This window comes from Scylla paramamosain, chromosome 18 (assembly GCF_035594125.1).
Source record: "Scylla paramamosain isolate STU-SP2022 chromosome 18, ASM3559412v1, whole genome shotgun sequence".
NCBI lineage: Eukaryota > Metazoa > Arthropoda > Malacostraca > Decapoda > Portunidae > Scylla > Scylla paramamosain.
Window position 1 is genome coordinate 17,816,390 of NC_087168.1, and position 21,831 is coordinate 17,838,220.

General features: G+C 41.8%; 1 protein-coding gene across 4 annotated transcripts; it reads left to right on the forward strand.

Moving 5' to 3' along the window:
• Window positions 1-1,448: 1,448 nt before the first annotated feature.
• On the forward strand, window positions 1,449-19,174 carry LOC135109214 (low-density lipoprotein receptor-related protein 1B-like). Of its 4 annotated transcripts, none has more exons than XM_064020423.1 (17): window positions 1,449-1,962; window positions 2,082-2,264; window positions 5,531-5,729; window positions 6,065-6,169; window positions 7,398-7,571; window positions 8,915-9,034; window positions 9,495-9,608; window positions 10,753-10,872; window positions 11,474-11,593; window positions 12,023-12,145; window positions 12,452-12,574; window positions 13,020-13,136; window positions 13,592-13,702; window positions 16,152-16,274; window positions 16,912-17,028; window positions 17,305-17,425; window positions 17,806-19,174. In XM_064020423.1, exons 2-17 carry the CDS (start codon window positions 2,184-2,186, stop codon window positions 17,813-17,815), a joined length of 1,878 nt encoding a protein of 625 aa, XP_063876493.1. In that variant the 5' UTR covers window positions 1,449-1,962; window positions 2,082-2,183; the 3' UTR covers window positions 17,816-19,174. The 4 variants fall into 4 exon arrangements, with proteins under 4 accessions (XP_063876493.1, XP_063876494.1, XP_063876495.1 ...); XM_064020424.1 differs by having other exon boundaries at window positions 2,085-2,264; XM_064020425.1 differs by lacking the exon at window positions 6,065-6,169 and having other exon boundaries at window positions 1,453-1,962.
• The last annotated feature ends 2,657 nt before the right edge of the window (window positions 19,175-21,831 follow it).

Sequence of the window (21,831 nt, forward strand, 5' to 3'; positions counted from 1 at the left end):
ACGGTTTAATTATCATGTAGTAACCGGAAGTATAAAGACCTGTAAAATTATCATGGGGCCTGGCGATTATTTATGGCCCTGCTAGGGTCTTAGCTGTTGTGCTTTGTGCCTCAGTGTCAGGGATCCGATCTCCAGGTAGAGCGCCTCTGCTGGATAAGAATTTATCCTGTCGTTGGAACAATATTTTTGACGCTCCGAAAGGGAAACACGACACTGGTGGCAGCGGTAGAATCCTCAGGTGTAGTAGTTTGTCAGCCTGTGTTGGGAAGGAATCAGTCTGGCACAGCAAACTCATGATTCGACGACAGAATTTTGCTGAAGCTAGATGAAAGTGTAATCTCACCTTCCTCATCCACTACTATCATTAAGCGTTTTCCCTCTTCCTTGCGTCAGCTTCCCCTAGTCCTCCTCCCTATTTCCTCAAAGATTGTACTTTCGTGTGTAGCATACAGAGTGGCTCAGTCGCGTTGATAAAGAAAATGGAAGAGGCTGTTCTGGAACGGGAAACTGAAACGCTTAAGTTCCTGAAATCGAGGAAAAGTTGTGTTGAAACTGGAGGTACTCGTGCAGTTTATCATACATCTCCGTTTTTGTTCCCCCCCCCACTCTCTCTCTCTCTCTCTCTCTCTCTCTCTCTCTCTCTCTCTCTCTCTCTCTCTCTCTCTCTCTCTCTCTCTCTCTCAAGCAGTTTCATCCTTTTTTCTTTCCTGTACATTACCTCTTCTTCATGGTTTTCATCCTCCGTGAAATTTTTGTACAAGTTCATTTTCTTTTGTACTGAATTATTCTTGTTTTAGGGAGCCGCCGTGGTACAGTGGTACCGCACGCGCTTTGAGGGTAAAGTGGTCATTAGGTGCACGGGTTCGAATCCTGGCTACGGTCCGAGGGTAGGAAGGGTATCCACTCAGGGTAACGGTTTCTAAATGCCAAATCCTAAAGTCCTTTAACTACTACTGCTTTTACTACTCCATCACCACCACTACTACTACTACTAGTAGTAGTAGTAGTAGTAGTACTACTACTACTAGTAGTAGTAGTAGTAGTAGCAGCAGTAGTAGTTAATCCTAATGCTAGGATTAACTACTACTACTACTACTACTACTACTAATTATTATTAGCATTAGGATTAACTACTACTGCTTTTACTACTGCTACTACTACTACTACTACAACAACTACTACTACTACTACTACTACTACTGTCTCAGCCCTGAGAGACTAGGGAAAACCAGACAAAAGAAAAAGAAAAACCAATTATTCTTGTTTTACATGGGATTCGCAGATTTTTTGGTCCCGAGAAGCCAATCTTCTTCTGGTTCTGGAAAATCTTCATTGTGACCGTCGAATAATTCCGTTTGCTGTTGTGAAATCGAACGCCTGTGTGAGATGGTACATCAGACCAAAGGTAAGGCGTGTCTCTAGTGCAGAGGAGCCACCTTACGGAGGCTAGCATTACCTTTTCTACATCTCCGCCTTGGTGTTGAAGAGCCATACAACACATAACGTACCTTCCACTCCACCTAATCGAGGTCTGTTCAGGCGCCACAAGTCAGTAAGTGTCGAGATAGCGGTTAATGAGTACAATCTCACGGCATCGGACGCGTGTGGCACCCTCCACTGCTGCGACACACGGGTGAAGGCCTCGCCCTACATGCTGACCTGCTGCTGCAGCATATATGCGTCTGTCACAAACAGATAAAGTGACTTTTCCATCGTTTATAGGATTTGGTGTCAAGGTTTCAGTACGTCACAATAAATCTCTTTCCCTGAATGTTAGAATCAGACGATCAACAAGTGAGAGGCAAAGATGCAACATCCGTGACACCGTTAGGAGCGACAGCAAAAGAAGTCTATAAAGAGAGAAGCGTTGAGGTGCACTACTGGTCGCCCGCTGTCCGCAGTCCTGCAGCTCGCCGAGGCATTGGACGGCCGCCTGATGGTGCGTCACAAGGCGCGCGAAACGTAGGTAGAAGTATTAATTTTCTATATCACGAATGTTTTTACACCCACATGATTTCTGTAATCCACCAGATTTTATGCGTCACTGCAGTGGAGTTTCGTGGAATGTATGTACTTGGCAGCAGTGTTGAGCGGCGCACTAGGTGCGAGGGAGCGTGGCGGCGCGGGAGTGAGTCTGTTGGCTGCCACGACACCACCACCGCCATTACCACCACCACTGGGCCATGGCGACGCTGCCCGCCACTAGTAAACGGCTGCTGCTGGTGGCACTCTTCATAGCCACGGTCACCCAAGCTGTTGTTAAGGTAAATATGCGTTCACGCCTTACTTACCCTCGCTCCATAGCCGCGTGCGGGACTAGACTGTGTGTGCAGCAGCGTGAAAAGTTTTGCGTCAGGGAAGTCTTGAGATTACTTCGAAACATTTCTCTCAAATTTCCCATTTATAAGCATCACCACACAGTGGAAATACCAATCGCATTACCAGTTTTCATGCTGACAAGCGGGACTGAAATGATAGGAACATTCATCAAGCAGCAGAAAAGAGCCTTGGTGGCGAGTGTGGCAGGCGTGGCGTGTTGTCTTGCTCCAATGTGTGTGTGGCTCTGCACTTATCGCTTTCACGTGCTGGTTCACGTGACTCTCTTCCATGGTGGTGCCAGAGACGCCGTCGTTCATACCAAGGCCACTGATGCATTGCAAATAGTGGGACAGCGTAAGCAGCGACCATATCGAAGGTGCTGCAGAAGGAGGGCGAAGAAGCAGAGGGTCGGGGAACTGCTGCCTCAGGAGGCTTGTATATCCGAAACACCAGTTGCCACCACTTATGTTCCGGACTCGCCACTTAAGTACCGTGCCGTCTCTGCTACCACTTGTGTACCATGCCGTCTTTGGTATCACTTGTGTACCGTGCACCTGCAAGTTCCACTTATGTAACGGGCTGGTACGTCGTCCTCCAGTCTTGCCTCTTACAGAATGGGGATATTGGGTGAAGGAGTCACATCTTGAAGTATGGCCCTTTTGTTTTGATACAGAGAATATACGAGTACAAGCTTCTCTCGCCTCCGAAGAGTAATACTGATCTCGAATGTCCTTTGCCTCTCTCGAACCCTTAATTTATTTACCCCGGGTCGAGAGGCGTCCACCAATCACATACAGGTTACAAGTCACGTAGTTAATGAGAAAAGGAAATAGGAGGCGATAATTCGCGAATGGTGCGAGTCCATGTGTTTCCACACGGGACCGACACACCCGGGGAAATCAGGTGAGGTGCGAATGAACGATTAACGCGTTCCCACGTGACGATGCGGTCCACGTGGTCGTGTGCATAAAGTACATAAGATAATATATGCAACACCACCCTTTCTAGGTACTTTATGAGAATACTTTAGAAAACGCAATTAATGTTTTATTCTCGTATACCTTTATAAGTTCAACCTTCAGGCTAAACACATTGCACTCTGTACACTTGTGCTACTTCTGAAAGGAGAACAACATTGGCCCGCATCTTCAAACTTCTCGGCGTCTTATCTCAAATACTTTCAGCAAAGTTTAGCGGATGTCCAAAGATGTTCTCATTACTCTAATGATATTCTGCAAGGATTCTACAGTTAATGAGAAAAAACATTCATGAGAACTCGATGGGTAATATTCTGTGATCTTTGGAAATGTGAGAGAACAAAGTCTTTAGAAATACAGACTAGCTTCGCATACTTGCCAGAATGACACCGCGTTACTTCTTGCTCTATCACTGCGCACCACTTCTTCCTTTTGTTACCAAAATGAAGATGGTATATTTTTAAACAAAACCTCTTGTGGATATTCTCCTCGATATGGTTGCCTGCTGTTCCTGGCCCATCATGCCTTGTTCATTTCGCTCATTGCATGAAATAGGTTTAGATCCTCGATAAGAGAATTATCAAAAAGTGTCTGGCTGATAAGGATAAAGTGCTCCAGATTTACTGATAAAAGGTGTGAATTTTTAAGAGATTTCTTCACGTAAGGCTTATTCCGCTTGGATAAGATTTCCTGTCTGTTACTTCGCGGTCTGGTTTAGTCACGAGGCAGAACCCGTATTTGTAAACGCTTCTGGTTCCCATAAAAAAACTATTTTCAAAGACCACAGAAATGATTAGTCAGGTTCTCGTAGCTCTTTTTTTTTTCTTTTTTTTTTCTCTCCATTTCCGATAGAGAATCTTTGCTAAGCTACCTAGAATCGCAAAACTAGAATCGCAAAACCACCCTTGAAAACTTACAATGAAGTCCAGTAGACCAGAACTGGTTAACCTATTCATTCACTGCTGCTTCACACTCCTTGATCGCAAAACACTGTGAGAAATTTCTTTTATATCCTACAACCATCTCTACTCGTAAATATCATACTGGTTAACCATTGCAAAACCTCTCCCATTAATCCCATTTTCCTCTTTGTGGGCTCTTGTAAAGATTGTGCACTGCTCTTAGTGTCGTGACTTGTTGCATATCGCAGTGAGTTGAAAGTAGTCAAGATAAGAGTCCGAAACGTCTGGGAATGCGGTGCCACGTGTGACTTCTGTGCCTACCTGTCATTTCATCGTTTTTAAGAGTCTATCACCTGACTAATTTTATGGTATTATCGTCATCGTACGCTCCGTGAGACCTCAAAATATCGCATTCGTGTTCTCTTGCACCAATAATTTCAGTGTTGACGGTACAAAAACATATTAGAACCTCGTATACAAAACCTTATGGAAAGAGCAATAGCTTGAAAGTGGAGTGGCTTGTCCAAAGAATGTTAGCTTGAGGGTGGACGCTGAATGGCTTATCCCAGGAATGTCAACAACTGATAAAGTGAGAGGGGCGGATGGGATGGAGCCGAGATGCGTGGTAACAGTCTTATCGCTCACTTCGCGAAATGAGAGGAAGTCCCTGCCTTGACTGAATACTTGAACTTTGAACGTCTTGGTGATGGACATTGACACATGACCAAGTTGAGTTTTTATATGGATAATGTTGAAATTTTTTTAATGGTTCATTGGAGTGTAGGTATTGCTAACTACAATTCTTATGAGGACCTTGAACGTTATGATGATTTATGTGAAATGTACTCTTGGTGATATTTGGCTACATTGCTCTTCATGGGTTTTACAAAGACAGTAATACGACAAATTACTCTTACCGTTTTGCTGTCACTCACCACCCATTGTGCATTTGACGCTTGCATTGCCCTTAGCCAGGAATACATGTTCAGATTTTTGTTCCGTCCACGCGTTTAGGGCGACGAAGACTTGACGGTCGAAAGTGAGCTGGGAATACATACGTTTTCTCTCTTTTCTTCTTTTTACCCGCGTTTTTAGGATGACGAGGACTTGCCGGCCGAGAGTGAGCTGGGAATAAATAACTTAATTTTTTTCGTCCATGTTTTAAGCTTGACAAACACGTGAGGATTGCGAGCAAGCTTGGAAAACGTGCTATGATTTTTTTTTTAAGGCGATGAAGACGTGACGTGGAGAGCTGGGAATACATGTTCAGATTTACTTTTCTCTTCTCTTTTTTTCTTTCTTTCTTTCTTTCTTTTTCATCCACGTGAGTAGGGTGACGAAGACCTGACGTTCGAGGGGGAGGATGTGCTGAGGGCCAACGTGGAGCCTGAGGTGCCTGCGGTGGGGCTCCTGCAGAAGTCCGGTGTGGCATTGGTGCGGAATCGGCGGTACCTGTGGCCGTGGAGCATCGACGACGAGGACTATGGGAACGCGGCATTGGAGGACGAGGAAGGATCTGGCCTGTATCATGGTGAGCTGGTTGTCCTTGCTGTCATCACCATTTCTCCTCCCTCCTCCTTTCCCTCCTCTTCCTCCTCCTCCTCCTCTTAACGTTCTCACAGTTTTTCATTTTACTGGCTTGTCCATTATTATTTTTTTTTAATATTTTTATTCCATTTCCGAGGCAATTTTTTTTTCCCTCTCTTTTATCGGAACGAAACTGCTTTTGGCTTATGACTCATTCCTTTGTGTGTGTGTGTCTGTCTGTGTGTGTGTGTGTGTGTGTGTGTGTGTGTGTGTGTGTGTGTGTGTGTGTGTGTGTGTGTGTGTGAACGCGCAAGAAGTCCCTCGCCTTGCCCCCCTCAGAGTGCCGTGTGGGGTTCCCGTGTGATGGTGTGCGATGCATTCCCGCAAGCCAGGTGTGTGACAGGAAGCAGGACTGTGTGGACGGCGCAGACGAGGCCAAATGCGGTGAGTGTTCTGAGAGAGTGCTGGTGTCCGGGCCGGGCCTCGTGTTGTACCTTGACATGGGAGGCCGAAGGAAACCACATTTTCAAAAGTTTCTTCATTTATTCTAGTCTACTTTTCGTCTAGTTTCAACAGAGTCTAGTGAAATTTATAGGGTTTTCTGGGATACTTTTATGATTCAAGTGGTAGTTTAGTAAAGAATCGGCACAAGCAATGAGCCAAATTCCCGACTGATGAGGATGATAGGTGGAAATAGGTAGGTGTATTTCGTGCTGGAACTGCCGCGTGTAGGTGTGATGGCTTCATGCATCTTCCCTTATTTTCTTGTGTTTTTATATTCTTTTGGTCATCCCTGTGGCTCTTAAATCTTTCGCTGCTCTTCTATATTCTTACTTTGTAGCTTTTATGTTACGTTAGGTTAGGTTTGGGTTGTGTTAGGTTAGGTTAAGTAATGTTAGGTTAGGCTAGTTTATATTAGTAATTGTGATGAGTAGATGAATGTTTTTGTGATGTATGTATGAAAAGAATGAGTAATTGTAATGACAGGATTCGATTTCACTACAGCATGCTTTTGAGTTAGAGAATATTGAAGATTAAATTAGATTAGTTTATTTATTTATTTATTTATTTATTTATTTATTTATTATCATTAACTTTTTTTTAATAAGTATACGCATATTATATTAATGTATATTCCAACCGGTTATGTTTGATCTAATTCTACTTTGCTCTCCAGTCTTCCTATGCCAGAAGGGCTCCGCCGCTGCTTTGGTGGACGGCTGTGTTGTTAATGTGCTCATTGTATTCATTTTGTGCTCAGCCATCGCCTGCTTCCTTGGCGCTCTCACTCACGACTCACGCACACACCCACTACATCACCCTTCCTCATACTGGTGACATTACTGATACTACTACTACTGCTGCTACTACTACTGCTGCTGCTACTACTACTGCTGCTACTATTATTACTGTTGCTGCTACTACTATTACTACTGCTGCTACTACTGTTACTACTACTACTACTACTACTACTACTACTACTACTACTACTACTACTACTACTACTACTACTACTATCACCACAACGACCATCAGCATTACCGCTAGTACCACCACTACCACCACCACCACCACCACTACTACTACTACTACTACTACTACTACTACTACTACTACTACTACTACTACTACTACTACTACTACTACTGTCATTCTCCCTGCGCACCATCAGTTATTCCCACCCCTACCACCACCACCACCACGACCACCACCACCACTCCCAGGCGTCGAGTGTGCGGTGACAAGAAGCGGCCGAAGCTGTGTAGGGACGGCGTGACCAGGGCGTGTTTCTGTGACTCCGTGCGTGAATGTCCGGGAGGGGAGGACGAGGCTAAGTGCTCTAAAAGTAAGACATCATTACCATCACATTATCATCACTATCATCGTCATCGTCACTATCGTCGTTATGCATCTTGCTAGTTTATTTTCTTCCAATTCAGCAAAACTTCATTCCTTAGGTATGTCTCCTTCTGTCCATCTTCTCCATTTTAGTCCTCTGTCTCTGTTTCTCTTCTCTTTTAACTACTTTCCTATCTATTCTATTTGTCTGTTTCCGTCTACTTCAGCAAAACTTCCTTCATTATCTTTTCCCTGTCTAGTTTTCTCTCTGTCCTATCTTCTCTCTATCTATTCCTCTGTTTTGTCTTCTTTTCTCTCCATCTACTTCCCTGTCTATCCTGCTTTCTCTCCAATATTCTGCCTATGCTCCTCTTTCCGTCATTTAGTTCTCTTTGTCTTTCTTTTCAACATTCCGTTATCTTTTTCTCTTCTCCTTTCCACTATCTAGTCCTTTGTCTACGTTTCCTTCTGTCTATCTAATTTGTCTACTTTGCTTTCCCCATTCAGTTCTTTGCTGCTGTATTTCTATCTAGTTCTTTGTCTGCTTTGTAGTTATCCTGTCTTCTTTCCATCTACTTCTATCTACCTTATCTTTTCTTTATCTAGTCTGCCCTTTCTCCTCCATCTCGTTTTCCTTTATACCTTATCTTCTCTCCGTATCTCTCTATCTGCCTCATCTCATCTCATTTTTTTTATTTTTTTTTCATTTGCGGTGCCTGCTTCCACCATCCCTAACTTGCCCTTCCGTCCATCTTGCCCACCTGTTACCTGTCCAGCGCATGACTTGCCCTGCCCCTGTCCACAGTTTTCTTTTCTTTGTGGTCAAAACGCCTTTATCTCTGCTCCCTCTCTACCAAACTTTGTTCAAGATTCAAGACTCAAGTGTGCAGACAGGGACCCAGTGAATTTGCTGGTTATGTGAGAGATTTTATTGATTTATTTACTTATTTTATTTATTTATTTATTTATTTTTGTGTGTGAAGTTTGATGCTTATTTTATTTTATTTTTTTTTTTTGGGGGGGGTTCAAGTGTAGTGGAACGAATTCTGTTTTTCGATGTGTTGTAATGGACAAGCCAGTAATTAAGTACTTTTTTCTTGACTGGTTAGTATTGGACACACACACACACACACACACACACACACACACGTCATTCTGCCTGATCTTTTACGTTTACAGGCAAGATATGTTCAATCATTCACTCACTCACTCATTCACTCACTCACTCACTCTGTCCATCTCACTAATGCAAGAGTAGACTAGCATCTTTCGTCTGCTCAGCTGGTGAACTCTGGAACTCCCTGCCTGCTTGTGTGTGGTGCTAATGCGAAGTGTTTTGGTGTCCTTGAGGGTGTCGGAAAGGGATGTGGAGGTGCCGAGACGGAGGCTGCGTGAAGAATGCTGCGAGGTGTGACGGGTTCTGGGACTGTCAGGATGGCTCCGACGAGAGTAACTGCCCTGCTATATATAGTAAGAGAGAGAGAGAGAGAGAGAGAGAGAGAGAGAGTCTATATAGTGTGATTGAAAAATAATGCACAGTTTGCTAGGGACTGAAAAGAGATTTGATATAAATTGAATTGATATGAATTAAAGTAAGTGAATCATTTGCAAGTTCAGTTCCAGTGTTTGTTTTAGCGCGATATTCTGTTTATTTTATTTATTCACCTATTTATTCATTTACTTATTTATATTCTTATTAATTTATTCATTATTATTTTTGTGTGTATGTGTGTTATACGTAGTAGATCAGCCTCATGTTGAAAAAAAATAATAATAAATAAATAATCTGAACACGAGTCAGACACATACAGAAAAAATCTCATTTCGCTTGATTAGAAAATACATAGATAAAAGAATAAATAAAAACACAAGTAATATATGAATTACTTTTGGAATGACTGACAAGAAACACAACCAATTTTACTTCCAGGATGCAGGCAGGACGAGTGGACGTGTGGCGACGGCTACTGCCTCAGCCTGGAGTGCCGCTGTGACGGAACCAAGCAGTGTTTGGACGGTACGGACGAGGAGAACTGCCCGTCGAGTAAGTGACAAGATACCACTCTCTCCTTGCGTTCATTATACTATTACAGTTTGTGACTCAGTGTAAATGCAGTATTAACAGGAAGATACTTTCCATCCATCTTTTATTACACGCATGGCATCGGAACTTGTTGCTTCTTGCTAATCCTCGTAAATCTTTGTTAATCCTTTCACCGCTTGTCAATATTTCCCATAAGAATCTACAACCTTTAAAAGACTTGTCAACTTTGTACCTTAAAAAAATAATTTCTGTAGCGTAGATTGCATTAACCTCATATTCTTCTTTTCTTTATGTCCATCCAAATAATTTATTACAGCGATCTCAGTGTAAACAAAAGCCAGCAATAGTAGTAAGTGTTTGAAACTCCCATTATGATAACAGAAACACTCTTGAAGATGCCCATCAACCTGCAGTGCAGTCAAAAGTAGTTGAAATAAGTCGCTCAAAATCCCAAAGCAACTTGTATTAGAGTCTGATGAAAGTCGTTCCGTCAACTTTATCACCGCCATGTGCAACAATTTACAGCACCGAAATCTTTATTAGCACCGATATAAAAAGAAAAAATGAAAATAAAAGAATGGATTTAGCAATTTCTAGCCAGTGCCATGCTTGGAGGTAACTGAGGAGCTGGAAGAAATGTCTGAGAGTGGTTACTCATTAGGGAGAAAGCATGGCAGATAGCAGGAAAAGTGTTAAAGCAGCGAAACGTTTGAGGGTGTGGTGGTGTGGACTATATTCTGAAACACCTGTGCCGCACCTCCACTATTTCAAAATGCTCTAATTGAAGTTACACAACTATATAACGGCTCTTTAACGATTCTAGTAACATATTAACAAGATTTCTACATTGTTAAAAGGGAAAACAGTCTTGAGAACCCGACTAATTATCTCTGTAGCCTGTGGAAATAGTCGTGGTGAGAGAACAAAGTGTTTCTGAATAGTGGGCAGTGTCTCATGCTGGTGTGTTTGTGTCTGGAGCCAGAGAAGTGTCGGTTTCGGGTGTTCACGTGTCGGGACGGGTCATGCGTGGCGAAACACCTCAGTTGTGAAGGTCGTCGGGACTGTAGTGACGGCTGGGCGAGGTCAGCTGTTCCTCAGGTGTGTCACGGGACTTCTCATGAATGGTCATCTCTCCTCCTTACAGTTTGCAAGGCCGGGGAGTTTCAGTGCTGGAGTGATAAGTCCTGTGTCTCGGAGGCGTGTCGCTGCAATGGATACTGGGATTGTGCTGACGGCTCAGACGAAAGAGGCTGTAAAACAGCAGGTGAGAAATAGTTTTGATGTGCATCTTGGAACGTCACAGGAACGCTGGGAAGCTGATCTGAAGACGGGACAAATTTTTAGCCCGGAGAGGCGCCCTGGCCAGGGATTGGCATGGAGGTATAGAGCACAGCGCCTTATTAACGATCGTCAGCCCCTATATCATTTTCTGGGCCTTTACATTTCCGGCCACTTCCCTTATAGTCGCCCTTACCTGTGCGTTTATTAGTTAAGGTGGAGTTTCCCACGTCCAGGAACTGTTGGCGTGTTATCAGTGTTTTAAAGAAGGTTCTCTTTTCTGGAGTGTTGGTGCATTGTTGAGGAACCATCGCCATGGTTGTCCTGCAATTCACTTTACTTTAGACGGTGCACCTTATCGCAAACAACCTTGGATGTCTGCTGCTGTTTGTTACTTGTTCATATTCTTTTTGCCAGCGGTGTTAAGTAGACGTAGAGACAGATTGACTATGAAGTGCGTAATAAAGATCCAGTGGGTCCATCTGTCCAGTGCCACGCTGAACACATTTAACTTAGAACTGTTATTCTCTACTAGCGGTTAAGATGATTTTTTTTCCTTTTAATGTGTTCATCTCCCCTTCTTACAGTGTGCAAGGCTGGGGAGTTCCAGTGCTGGAATAACAAGTCCTGCGTCCCGGAGGCGTGTCGCTGTAATGGATATTGGGATTGTGCTGACGGCTCAGACGAAAGAGGCTGCAGGGCGCCAGGTGAGAGTTGTGTAGCCTTGTTGTGCGTGTCTTGCCCCTCGGCGCCTCACAGGAACAAACTGATTTGAAGGCAGGATAAGATTTTATTTACAGCAACGAAAGGCGCTCTGGCCAGGCACTGAACTCCGGACAGGGAGGTATTAAGTACAGCGCCTCAGACGGAGGTACTATTAGCGATCGTCTGGTCCCAAGATGGTTTTCCAGTCTTTGTAGTACATTCGGTCAATACCCTTGTTTAGAATGATGTTCCTTTACCAGTGTCTGCACGTGCATTAAGTTTAAGGAAAATAGGACTTGATCGCATTGTGGAACTGTTGAAATGTCATCAGTGTTGTAAGGGAGTTTTGCTGATATTGCTTTTTTCGCAGTCTGTTTCCTACCAACGATTATGTTTTAGTTATTCAGCCCCCCCTCCCTCCCGCCTTACAGTATGTCAGGCCGGGGAGTTCCAGTGCTGGAGTGACAAATCCTGTGTCTCGGAGGCGTGTCGCTGCAATGGATACTGGGATTGTGCTGACGGCTCGGACGAAAGCGGATGCAGGAGTACGCCGGGTGAGAAACAGTCTTGTTGTGTGTGTGTGTGTGTGTGTGTGTCTTGCCCCTTGGAGCGTCACAGGAACACTGGGAAACTGATCTGAAGAATACATTTTTAGCCTATGCTGTGCCGTGTCTATTTTGATCGATTGATAAAGATTTACTCAATAGGAGTAAAATGTGTACATTAGTCCATTATTGTACAGCTTTTCTCGAAACTGTTACTTGAAACTTACCTTGAAGCTCACCAATCGATACTTCTCGAAGCTTATATATCCCTTATGGTAACTTATTTTTTAATGTGTTCATCTCCCTTCATTATAGTTTGTAAGACTGACGAGTTCCAGTGCCAGAGTGACAAGTCCTGCGTCTCCGAGGCGTGTCGCTGCAATGGATACTGGGATTGTGCTGACGGCTCGGACGAAAGAGGTTGCAAAAGTACGCCAGGTGAGAAATGTGTAAACTTGTGCGTGTGTCTTGTCACAGGAACACTGAGAAGCTAAACCGAGCACGGAATCAATTCCTAGCCACGAAAGGCGCTCCGTACGGGAATTGCACCTTGCCACAAAAGTGTAGAGCACAGCACCTCAGATGTCGGAGCTATAAGCGACCGTCAGAACCTAAAATGATGTTCAGAGCTTTTTCCGGTCATAATACATATTTATGATTACTTGTACTTGTGTCTGCACGGTTATTGGTTAAGGGAAATACGAGTTGCTCACACCTTGGGAACGTTTAAATGTTGTCAGTGAATCCACAGTTGTCGTGTCGCTGCAGTGTTGAGGATCCGTTGCCTCTACTATCCTCCATCCCTTACTTTAAGCTCTTCCTTACCTAAGAGTATGATAAATATCTTTCAATATGTTCATGTCCCCTTCTTCCCTTTATACAGTGTGCCAGGCCGAGGAGTTCCAGTGCTGGAGTGACAAATCCTGTGTCTCGGAGGCGTGTCGCTGCAATGGATACTGGGATTGTGCTGACGGCTCGGACGAAAGAGGTTGTGCAAAAGGTGAGACGTTCATTGTCTTGTGTTTGTCTGGAATGTTCAATTGTTACCTGTACTTGTGACTACACCTCTTTAGGGGTAAATTTGTTGTTGCCTTGTCGAATTTGTCTGTAATGTTCAATTGTTACCTGTACTTGTGTCTACACCTCTTTAGGGGTAAATTTGTTGTTGCCTTGTCGAATTATGTGTAGCTTATATGAAAATTTGCTAATTAAAGTTGCCTTCGAATGTCCCTTTTTAACTAAGTAACTGGCAAACTAATTAAATAACTAACATACTAATTAAGTATGTACTAACGGGAAATCTATGCCCCTCTTAACTGACAGACTGACTAGCTAACTAACTAACTAGCTAACAGACTAACTATCGGATTACCGTACTAACACTTCACTTTTTATTTATTTATTCATTTATTCATTTTTCTTTTTCATGTGCTCGTCTGCCTTCCTTCTGCACAGTTTGTCAGGCCGGAGAGTTCCAGTGCAGTGACGGGTCTTGCATCGCTGGCGAGTGTCGCTGCAATGGGTTCTGGGACTGTGCTGACGGCTCGGACGAACAAGGGTGTGCAGGTGCGTGTTTTTGGTAACTCTGGGACTGCTGCAGCGCCTCCCGAAGCTGAATAAAATGGTCTGGTGCAAGCATAGAGTATAATTTCCCACAACACTGGTGACAAGAAAAGGAGTGATCGAGTGGCACAGAGATTGTAGTGCTTGTTGTAGAATTTTGCTCAGTGAAGTCGTTCTCTGTCATCCTACTTTTAGAGATGAAGTAAGGAATGTTGTACGTTGATGTTCTTAAATTATTTGTTTTCTGATGAGGACTAGGTTAGGTGAGGTTAGAATTATTTTCAACGGCTGCTGAGATTATTTTGTCGTTCTCATTTTTTTTTTTTTCGAGTGGTCAGAATTCTTTTCCTGTTACTGACACACACACACACACACACACACACACACATTTGAAAATCCTCATAACCTCCACACACACACACACACACACACACACACACACACACACACACACACACACATTTGAAAATCCTCATAACCTCCGCGAGAATGTTTTAAAAGTCATCCAGATGAAACACGAAGATGTTTTCTTAGTGTGCCATAGTACCGTTTTCTTTAACGCTTTGAGTCTTATTCACAACCACCTTTAATTATGGGAAAAAATTTTCAATCTCAAAATTACTATCTGATAATAAGGATTTGTTTTTTACTTAAAGAAGAACCATTGTAGAATTGTAAAATATTCTTTCGAGTTCGTAAGAGTGATGCGGAGATTATTTCACTTTTAAACGAAATAGACATTAAGAAAAAAAAAAACTGATTTTCATATTAATATTTTTCTAGTTTTGCTTTTACTTTTAATGATTGTCATTTGTAATGTTAGAGAAAAAATTTTAATTGCATAAATCTTTGAACTTTTCATAGCCGAAGCAATTGCTGTTTTCAAGAGTTTTCGTGGTTGTGCCTAGGTTCTGCCTAAAGTAATTTGGGATTTCAGAGGTGTTTTCATGGTTTTAATGGAAGTAGTGTTTTCAAGGCTGTTTTCTTCGTTCTAATGGAAGTAAATAAGGTTTCCAAGGGTGTTTTAATGGTTCTAGTGGAAGTAAAAAGGGTTTTCAAGAGTGTTTTCATGGTTCTAGTGGAAGTAATTAAGATTTTCAAGAGTGTTTTAATGGTTCTATAGATGGCTGAGCAACAATTCTGCACCGTCAATGGGAAACATATTCACGAGGACTTGACTAATCCTTATGAGAGAAAAATGAGTGTAAGAATTCAGGGCCTAGTATATCACTGGGAGCCAAAGTTGTCTTATGAAGTGCAAAGGAATACCATATATATTTTGTTCCAGATTATTGAAAACGACACTTAATCAGATTGGCAGAAATTTTTCCCCTTCTTTTTCAGTGTTATGTAAACTACAAGCGAAGAAGGAAGAAAAATGTAAATTACAAGCGAAGGAAGAAAATTAATGCCCCCGAATCTTTAGGTCCCATAAAACCTAGCGAAGAAGAAAACCCATTTCCCCGAGTCTTTAGGTCCCATAAAACCAAGCGAGACAGGAAGAAAATCAATCTCTCGAGTCTTTAGATCCCATAAGACATGATTCCACTCCCATGGCCATGATATGCATCGATGTGTAGGCAGCAGGTACTGTGCAGTGTCTGCTTACTTACCCGGCACGAAAAATCTATGTAAATAAAGATAAATAAATAAAATCGGAAAATATGCGCCAATTAGCCACAAGAAAAAAAAAAAATAAATAAATAAAAATAGCCACAAAGCCACGAGTAAAGAACAGGCACCTTGCAATTTGAACAGATATGCAATGTTGGAAACTTACGCCGTGGAATTAGCCTTCAGGAGACCCGTCTTTCATACCACACTGCCTGAAGAGCCTTGTCGCGTGAGGAGCTACAGCACATGATCCGTATCTCGAGACTCTTTGGCTTCTAGAGAACAATTTTCAAAGGCCACGGAGATGAGTAGTCGCATGAATGTTTTCCCCCCCTTATGATACAGAAGGCTTGTCAAACTAACGCTGGAGTCATGCAAACCTCCTTCAAAATCGCAATAACTTCCACTAGAGCATGTTGAAAGTCGCCAAGTTGAGACAGATTACAGAAAATGCAACTTTTGGTGTAAGATTCACGGTATATCTCCCTCTTTTACTCCTTTCTTCCTGTTGTGTAAGTTAAATTTCTAAGAGCAAAAAAAAAAAGAAAAAAAAAAAAAACCTTATCTATGTTATACTACGCCGTAAGGTTTAAGAATGCTTCCCTTATTCAGCAGCTCTTAAAGGTGATTGCAGATTCATACTATCTATTTTACTCCTTTACTGTTTTGCAAGTTGAATGTTCTTCGTAAAAACAAGAAAAGGAAAAAAAACAACAACTATAAATACTACGCCAAAAGGTTTGAGAATGCTTGCTTAATTCAGAAACTCATAATTGTTGCTTGGAAGAGTGATTGAGTGTTTGATAATCCGACTCATGTTCGTGTCCCCTTCGTACAGTGTGCCGGGCCGGGGAGTTCCAGTGCTGGAGTGACAAGTCCTGCGTCTCAGAGGCGTATCGCTGCAATGGACACTGGGATTGTGCTGACGGGTCGGACGAAAGCGGATGCAAGAGTACGCCAGGTGAGAAACAATCTTGTTGTCTTGCCCCTTGGAACGTCACAGGAACACTAGGAAGTTGATCTGAAGGCGCCCTGGCCTTGGATCGAATCTTTGGCATGGAGGTATAGACAGCACAGCACCTCAGAGGTCAGTATCATTAACAATCGTCAGTCACAATATAAATTTTCTGGGCCTTTGCACTTCCGGCCACTTCCCTTGTAGTCACCCGTACCTGTGCATGTATTAGTTACGGTGGAGTTACCCACGTCCAGGAACTATTGAAGTGTTATTACTGTTTAATTTAAGGATGGTTCTCTTACTGTGCTGTTGGTGCATTGTTGAGGAACCTTCGCCGTGATTGTCCTGCATCTCTCACTTTACATTAGACGGTGCAGCTTATCGCAAACAATCTCGGATGTCTGCTGCTGTTTGTTACTTGATCCTATTCCTTTGTGTTGCCAGTAAGTAGACGTAGACAGATTAACTATGAAGTGCATAATGGAGGTCAAGTGAGTCCATCTGTCCAGTGCTGCGCTGAACACGTGGGACTTACTGAGAACTACCTTTCGATTCCCTAATGGATATTTCTTGCACCCTGTTCCCTAATAAAAGTTATGATGAATCTTTCTATTAATAAGACCGCCTCCGCTTCGTTCAGTGTGCCAGACCGGGGAGTTCCAGTGCTGGAGTGACAAGTCCTGCGTCTCGGAGGCGTGTCGCTGCGATGGATTCTGGGATTGTGCTGACGGCTCGGACGAAAGCGGATGTATAAAAGGTGAGACATTCATTGTCTTCTGTCTATTTGAAATGTAGTTGTCCATACCTGTGTTTGCTACTTCAGTTGTACTTCAATCTTTTATCAATATTATCTTGATTTTTCACTTTTACTTTACTTGTTATTATTTCTGTTACATATTTACTTCACATTTCCTCATCTACTCATTTCATTATGTTGTTACTGATAGTTCGGATTGGCTGTGATTTTTAGTTAGTATCAGTAAATAAATGGATTGAATTTCACACACACACACACACACACACACACACAAAGCCCAAGCACCGGTGTGTATGAAAGGGGAGTGGCAGTGCGCGGACCTCTGCTGCATCCCTGAGTCGGGGCGCTGTGACGGCGTGTGCCAGTGTGAAGACAACTCCGACGAAGCCAACTGCCCGTACGTTTCCTCCCCACCCCTCTCTCTCTCTCTCTCTCTCTCTCTCTCTCTCTCTCTCTCGTATACCCATAAATCTTTGCAAACTTCCCTAAGTAAAGTATCAAGCAATAGCTTATCAAATTACTTATGAAAATTAGCCAAAGTTAATCATCATTGCCCATATTTCTTCCATCTCAGGGATCATTTCGAGACGGTGACTATTTGTTTCTGGGCAAAGATGTGATGCTTGTTCAAATCGTGATCTACACAGTGAAGGAATGAACGGTGAAATTAAGGAACTGAATTACTTTAAATTTAATCTAATCTAACCGCGGATGAAAACGCTAATGTTATTTCAATATGATCTGCATCTCATCCTCCTACTTCTTTTCCACTTGAAGCTACGGGTAAAACCTGGTGGTCGTGGCAGCGCTGCAGGGAAGCCTCATCGCGGACACCACGTGTGACGACTTCCATGAGTGTTGTACTCATGGTTGCAACTAACAATTCTGTACTAATCCATAGACGACGAACAATGCTGTACTGAATTATAGATGAAGAAGAATTATGTACTAAATTATAGACGACGAACAGTGATGTACTGAATTATAGACGACGAACAATGCTGTACTGAATTATAGATGAAGAAGAATTATGTACTAAATTATAGACGACGAACAATGATGTACTGAATTATAGACGACGAACAATGCTGTACTGAATTATAGACGACGAACAAAGCTGTACTGAATTATAGACGACGAACAAAGCTGTACTGAATTATAGACGACGAACAATGCTGTACTGAATTATAGACGACGAACAATGCTGTACTGAATTATAGACGACGAACAATGCTGTACTGAATTATAGACGACGAACAATGCTGTACTGAATTATAGACGACGAACAAAGCTGTACTGAATTATAGACGACGAACAATGCTGTGCTGAATTATAGACGACGAACAATGCTGTACTGAATTATAGACGACGAACAAAGCTGTACTGAATTATAGACGACGAACAATGCTGTGCTGAATTATAGACGACGAACAATGCTGTACTGAATTATAGACGAACAATGCTGTACTGAATTATAGACGACGAACAAAGCTGTACTGAATTATAGATGACGAACAAAGCTGTGCTGAATTATAGACGACGAACAATGCTGTACTGAATTATAGATGATAAATTCCCTACTAAATGATAGACAATAGGTTAAATGCAGCAAAAAGAGCGCAGACTCCTCCTCAGATTCAAATTCAATTGTTTTATTAGCCATATGAGCATGCTGTAAGTATATGTCTGATCCTATACAGCAGTTCATTACAATGATAATCACATTTATCTATTCTTATTTATCTATTTTTTTTTTTATTGACTTGCGATGCACAAGAGTTACATTTTATTGTAGTAGCTGATACACAATTATATACTCCTCGTCCTTGTCCTCGTCCTTGCCCTCATCCCATAAGAGCAGAGACGCACTGGTTGCCTGAAGTAGAAGAGGCGGTGAAGCAGGATTCTTGAGTAATACTGGGGCTGTTTCAATTTATATGATAAAGACAGCAAATTGAAATAAGAGTTGTTCTCGTCCTCGTTCTCACTCAACAACAAATGAGCATTGGTTTCCTGAAGCAGAAGTGACACTTAAAGAATTTTAGAAAGGTTTATGCCAATTATAAACGTCCCTGTGCAGGACGAAGGGAGGGAGGAAGGTGAGGGCAAGTTAAACATTTCTTGTTTATTATTTAGTCGATGTATTTCTCTTCACCAAACATTGTGATATATATATATATATATATATATATATATATATATATATATATATATATATATATATATATATATATATATATATATATATATATATATATATATATAATTTTTTTTCCTAAATGTAAGTATGGAAAAAATCGCATTAAATAATTGCTGTTAAGATCTTTTTATTATGTCGTTGAAGTGTGTGTGTGTGTATGTGTGTGTGTGTGTATGTGTGTGTGTGTGTGTGTGTGTGCATAGAGGCACGGTGCGAAATTCATTTGTTACAGGAGCAGGCCTGCGTGTGTATGGCAGGCTTGAGAGTTCACCCGTGCGTAACACTCCTGTGGAACCCTGGCCCGCGGATAAAGACGGCTAGATGCAAAACTAAGGATTTCGGGTTCTCATGGTGTTTTCTCCAATGATGTTGCAGAATGTTTGTTAAATCGTGACTAATATAATGAAAACAGGCTTGAAAACACCGATAATTTTCACTGCAGCCGATAAACAGTACTGGAGACATTAAAGGCATTAAAGGCAGCAGATGGGAGGTGGTTAGTTCTGGCGAGGAGATTAGTAAAATTCTGAATGAGTATTTTTTAACTGTCTTCATCCAGGAAAAACATGCAGGATATGCCAAATAGTGAACAGATGTTTAGAGCAAATGAGAATGAGAAGCTGACAGATATTTCCATAACAAAGGAGATAGTGAGACAGGAGATAGATAGGCTTAAAAAGTTCAAGACACCAAGGACCAGATGAAATATATCCCAGACTACTTACGGAATGCAAAGATGTTATTAGTAAGCCGTTAGTTTCTGTCTTTAGGAAATCACTTGAGTCAGGCGGAGGCAGGCTAATGTAGTAACCATCTTTAAGAAAGGAGATAAAATTTTAGCGTCTAATTATAGACCTGTCAGCTTAACTTCAATGGTAAGTAAAATACTGGAGTCAATAATAGCGAGGAACATTAGGGAGCATTTAGACAAACATAACTTGATAGATCAGTCACAGCATGACTTCACGAAGGGGAAGTCTTGCCTGACGAACTTGTTAAGTTTTTACAGTAAAGTGTACGAGGCAATAGATAATGGTGATAATTATGACATCTTATATCTGGACTTTAGTAAAGCTTTTGACAAGGTACCCCATCAGAGGCTCCTGAGAAAGGTTAGGGCACACGGGATAGATGGGAAAGTATTAGGCTGGTAAAGGTCATGGCTAAGCGACAAAGAGTTGTAATAAGCAGCTCTAAATCCGAGTGGGTTCATGTAATAAGTGGGGTGCCACAGGGATCAGTATTAGGGCCATTATTGTTTTTAATATATATCAATGACTTGGATAGTGGAATTAATAGTGATGTTAGTAAATTTGCGGATGACACAAAAATAGGTAGATTAATTAGGTCAGAATCGGATTCCATCGCCTTGCAGGCAGATTTAGATAGGATGAATGAATGGACGGACAGATGGTGAATGTAGTTTAATATCAACAGATGCAAAGTACTTAGTGCAAGTAGAGGAAGCCCACACAGTAGGTACACAATAAACATCGAAACACAATAAACATCGAAAAAGATTTAGGAGTTATAGTTAGCTCTGAACTCCGTCTAGGAAAGCATTGCATAGATGCCAGAAACAGTGCAAATAGGGTATTAGGATTAATTTTTAAGAGCGTTAAAAGTAAAAGGCCCGAAGTAATATTAAAGTTATATTTGGCGCTGGTCAGACCTCCTCTAGACTACCCATTTCTGTGCATTTCTGGTCCCCACTTTACAGGAAAGATATAGGTCTATTAGAATTAGTACATAAGAGAATGACTAAAAGGATACAGGAGATGAGGAGTATTCCTTACGAGGCGAGACTGAAGCTGTTAAATTTACATTCTTTAGAGAGACGTAGGTTAAGAGGGGACCTGATAGAAGTCTTTAATGGTTATAACAAGGGGGATGTTAGCAAAATTCTTAGGTCAGCAAACAGGATAGAACAAGAAATAACGGGTTCAAGTTTGAAAAATTTAGGTTTAAGAAAGAGATAGGAAGAAATTGGTTCTCAAATAGAGTGGTAGATGAGTGAAACGGACTCAGTAATCATGTTGTTAGTGCTAAGACATTAAGGAGCTTTAAGAGAAGATTAGACGGGTTTATGGATGGGGATGATAGGTGGAAATAGGTAGACGTGTAAGCCTGGTTGCTTCTTGCAGCTTCCCTTATTTCTTATGTTCTTATGTAGACCCCTGAATATTTAAGGATACGAACCATATACTAATTGTGACATCACGGGAGGCGGATAATTGTGATTAGTGGATCTAATACTAATATACTCAGCGTGATGGAAATGCAATACACGTGATGGAATATTCTATCGCACCTATCAATTTATTCATTACGGGATATATTTACCACCACCGGAACGCTGACACGAGTATTTGCAATATATTACAAAGATCTTGTTCCTGTTGAGATAACGAGGCACAATGATCGCTTTTATAAGGCAAAAGAATCAAACTTGATTAATTTGTGTGCTTTGAAATTCAGAGAGAGAGAGAGAGAGACAGAGAGAGAGAGAGAGAGAAATTACCGAATAGCTCTCCTTATCCTTAATCATCCTTATCTAAACATTGGATTTTCATTAGGTCTTAACCAGTTTCATTCGTCTAAAC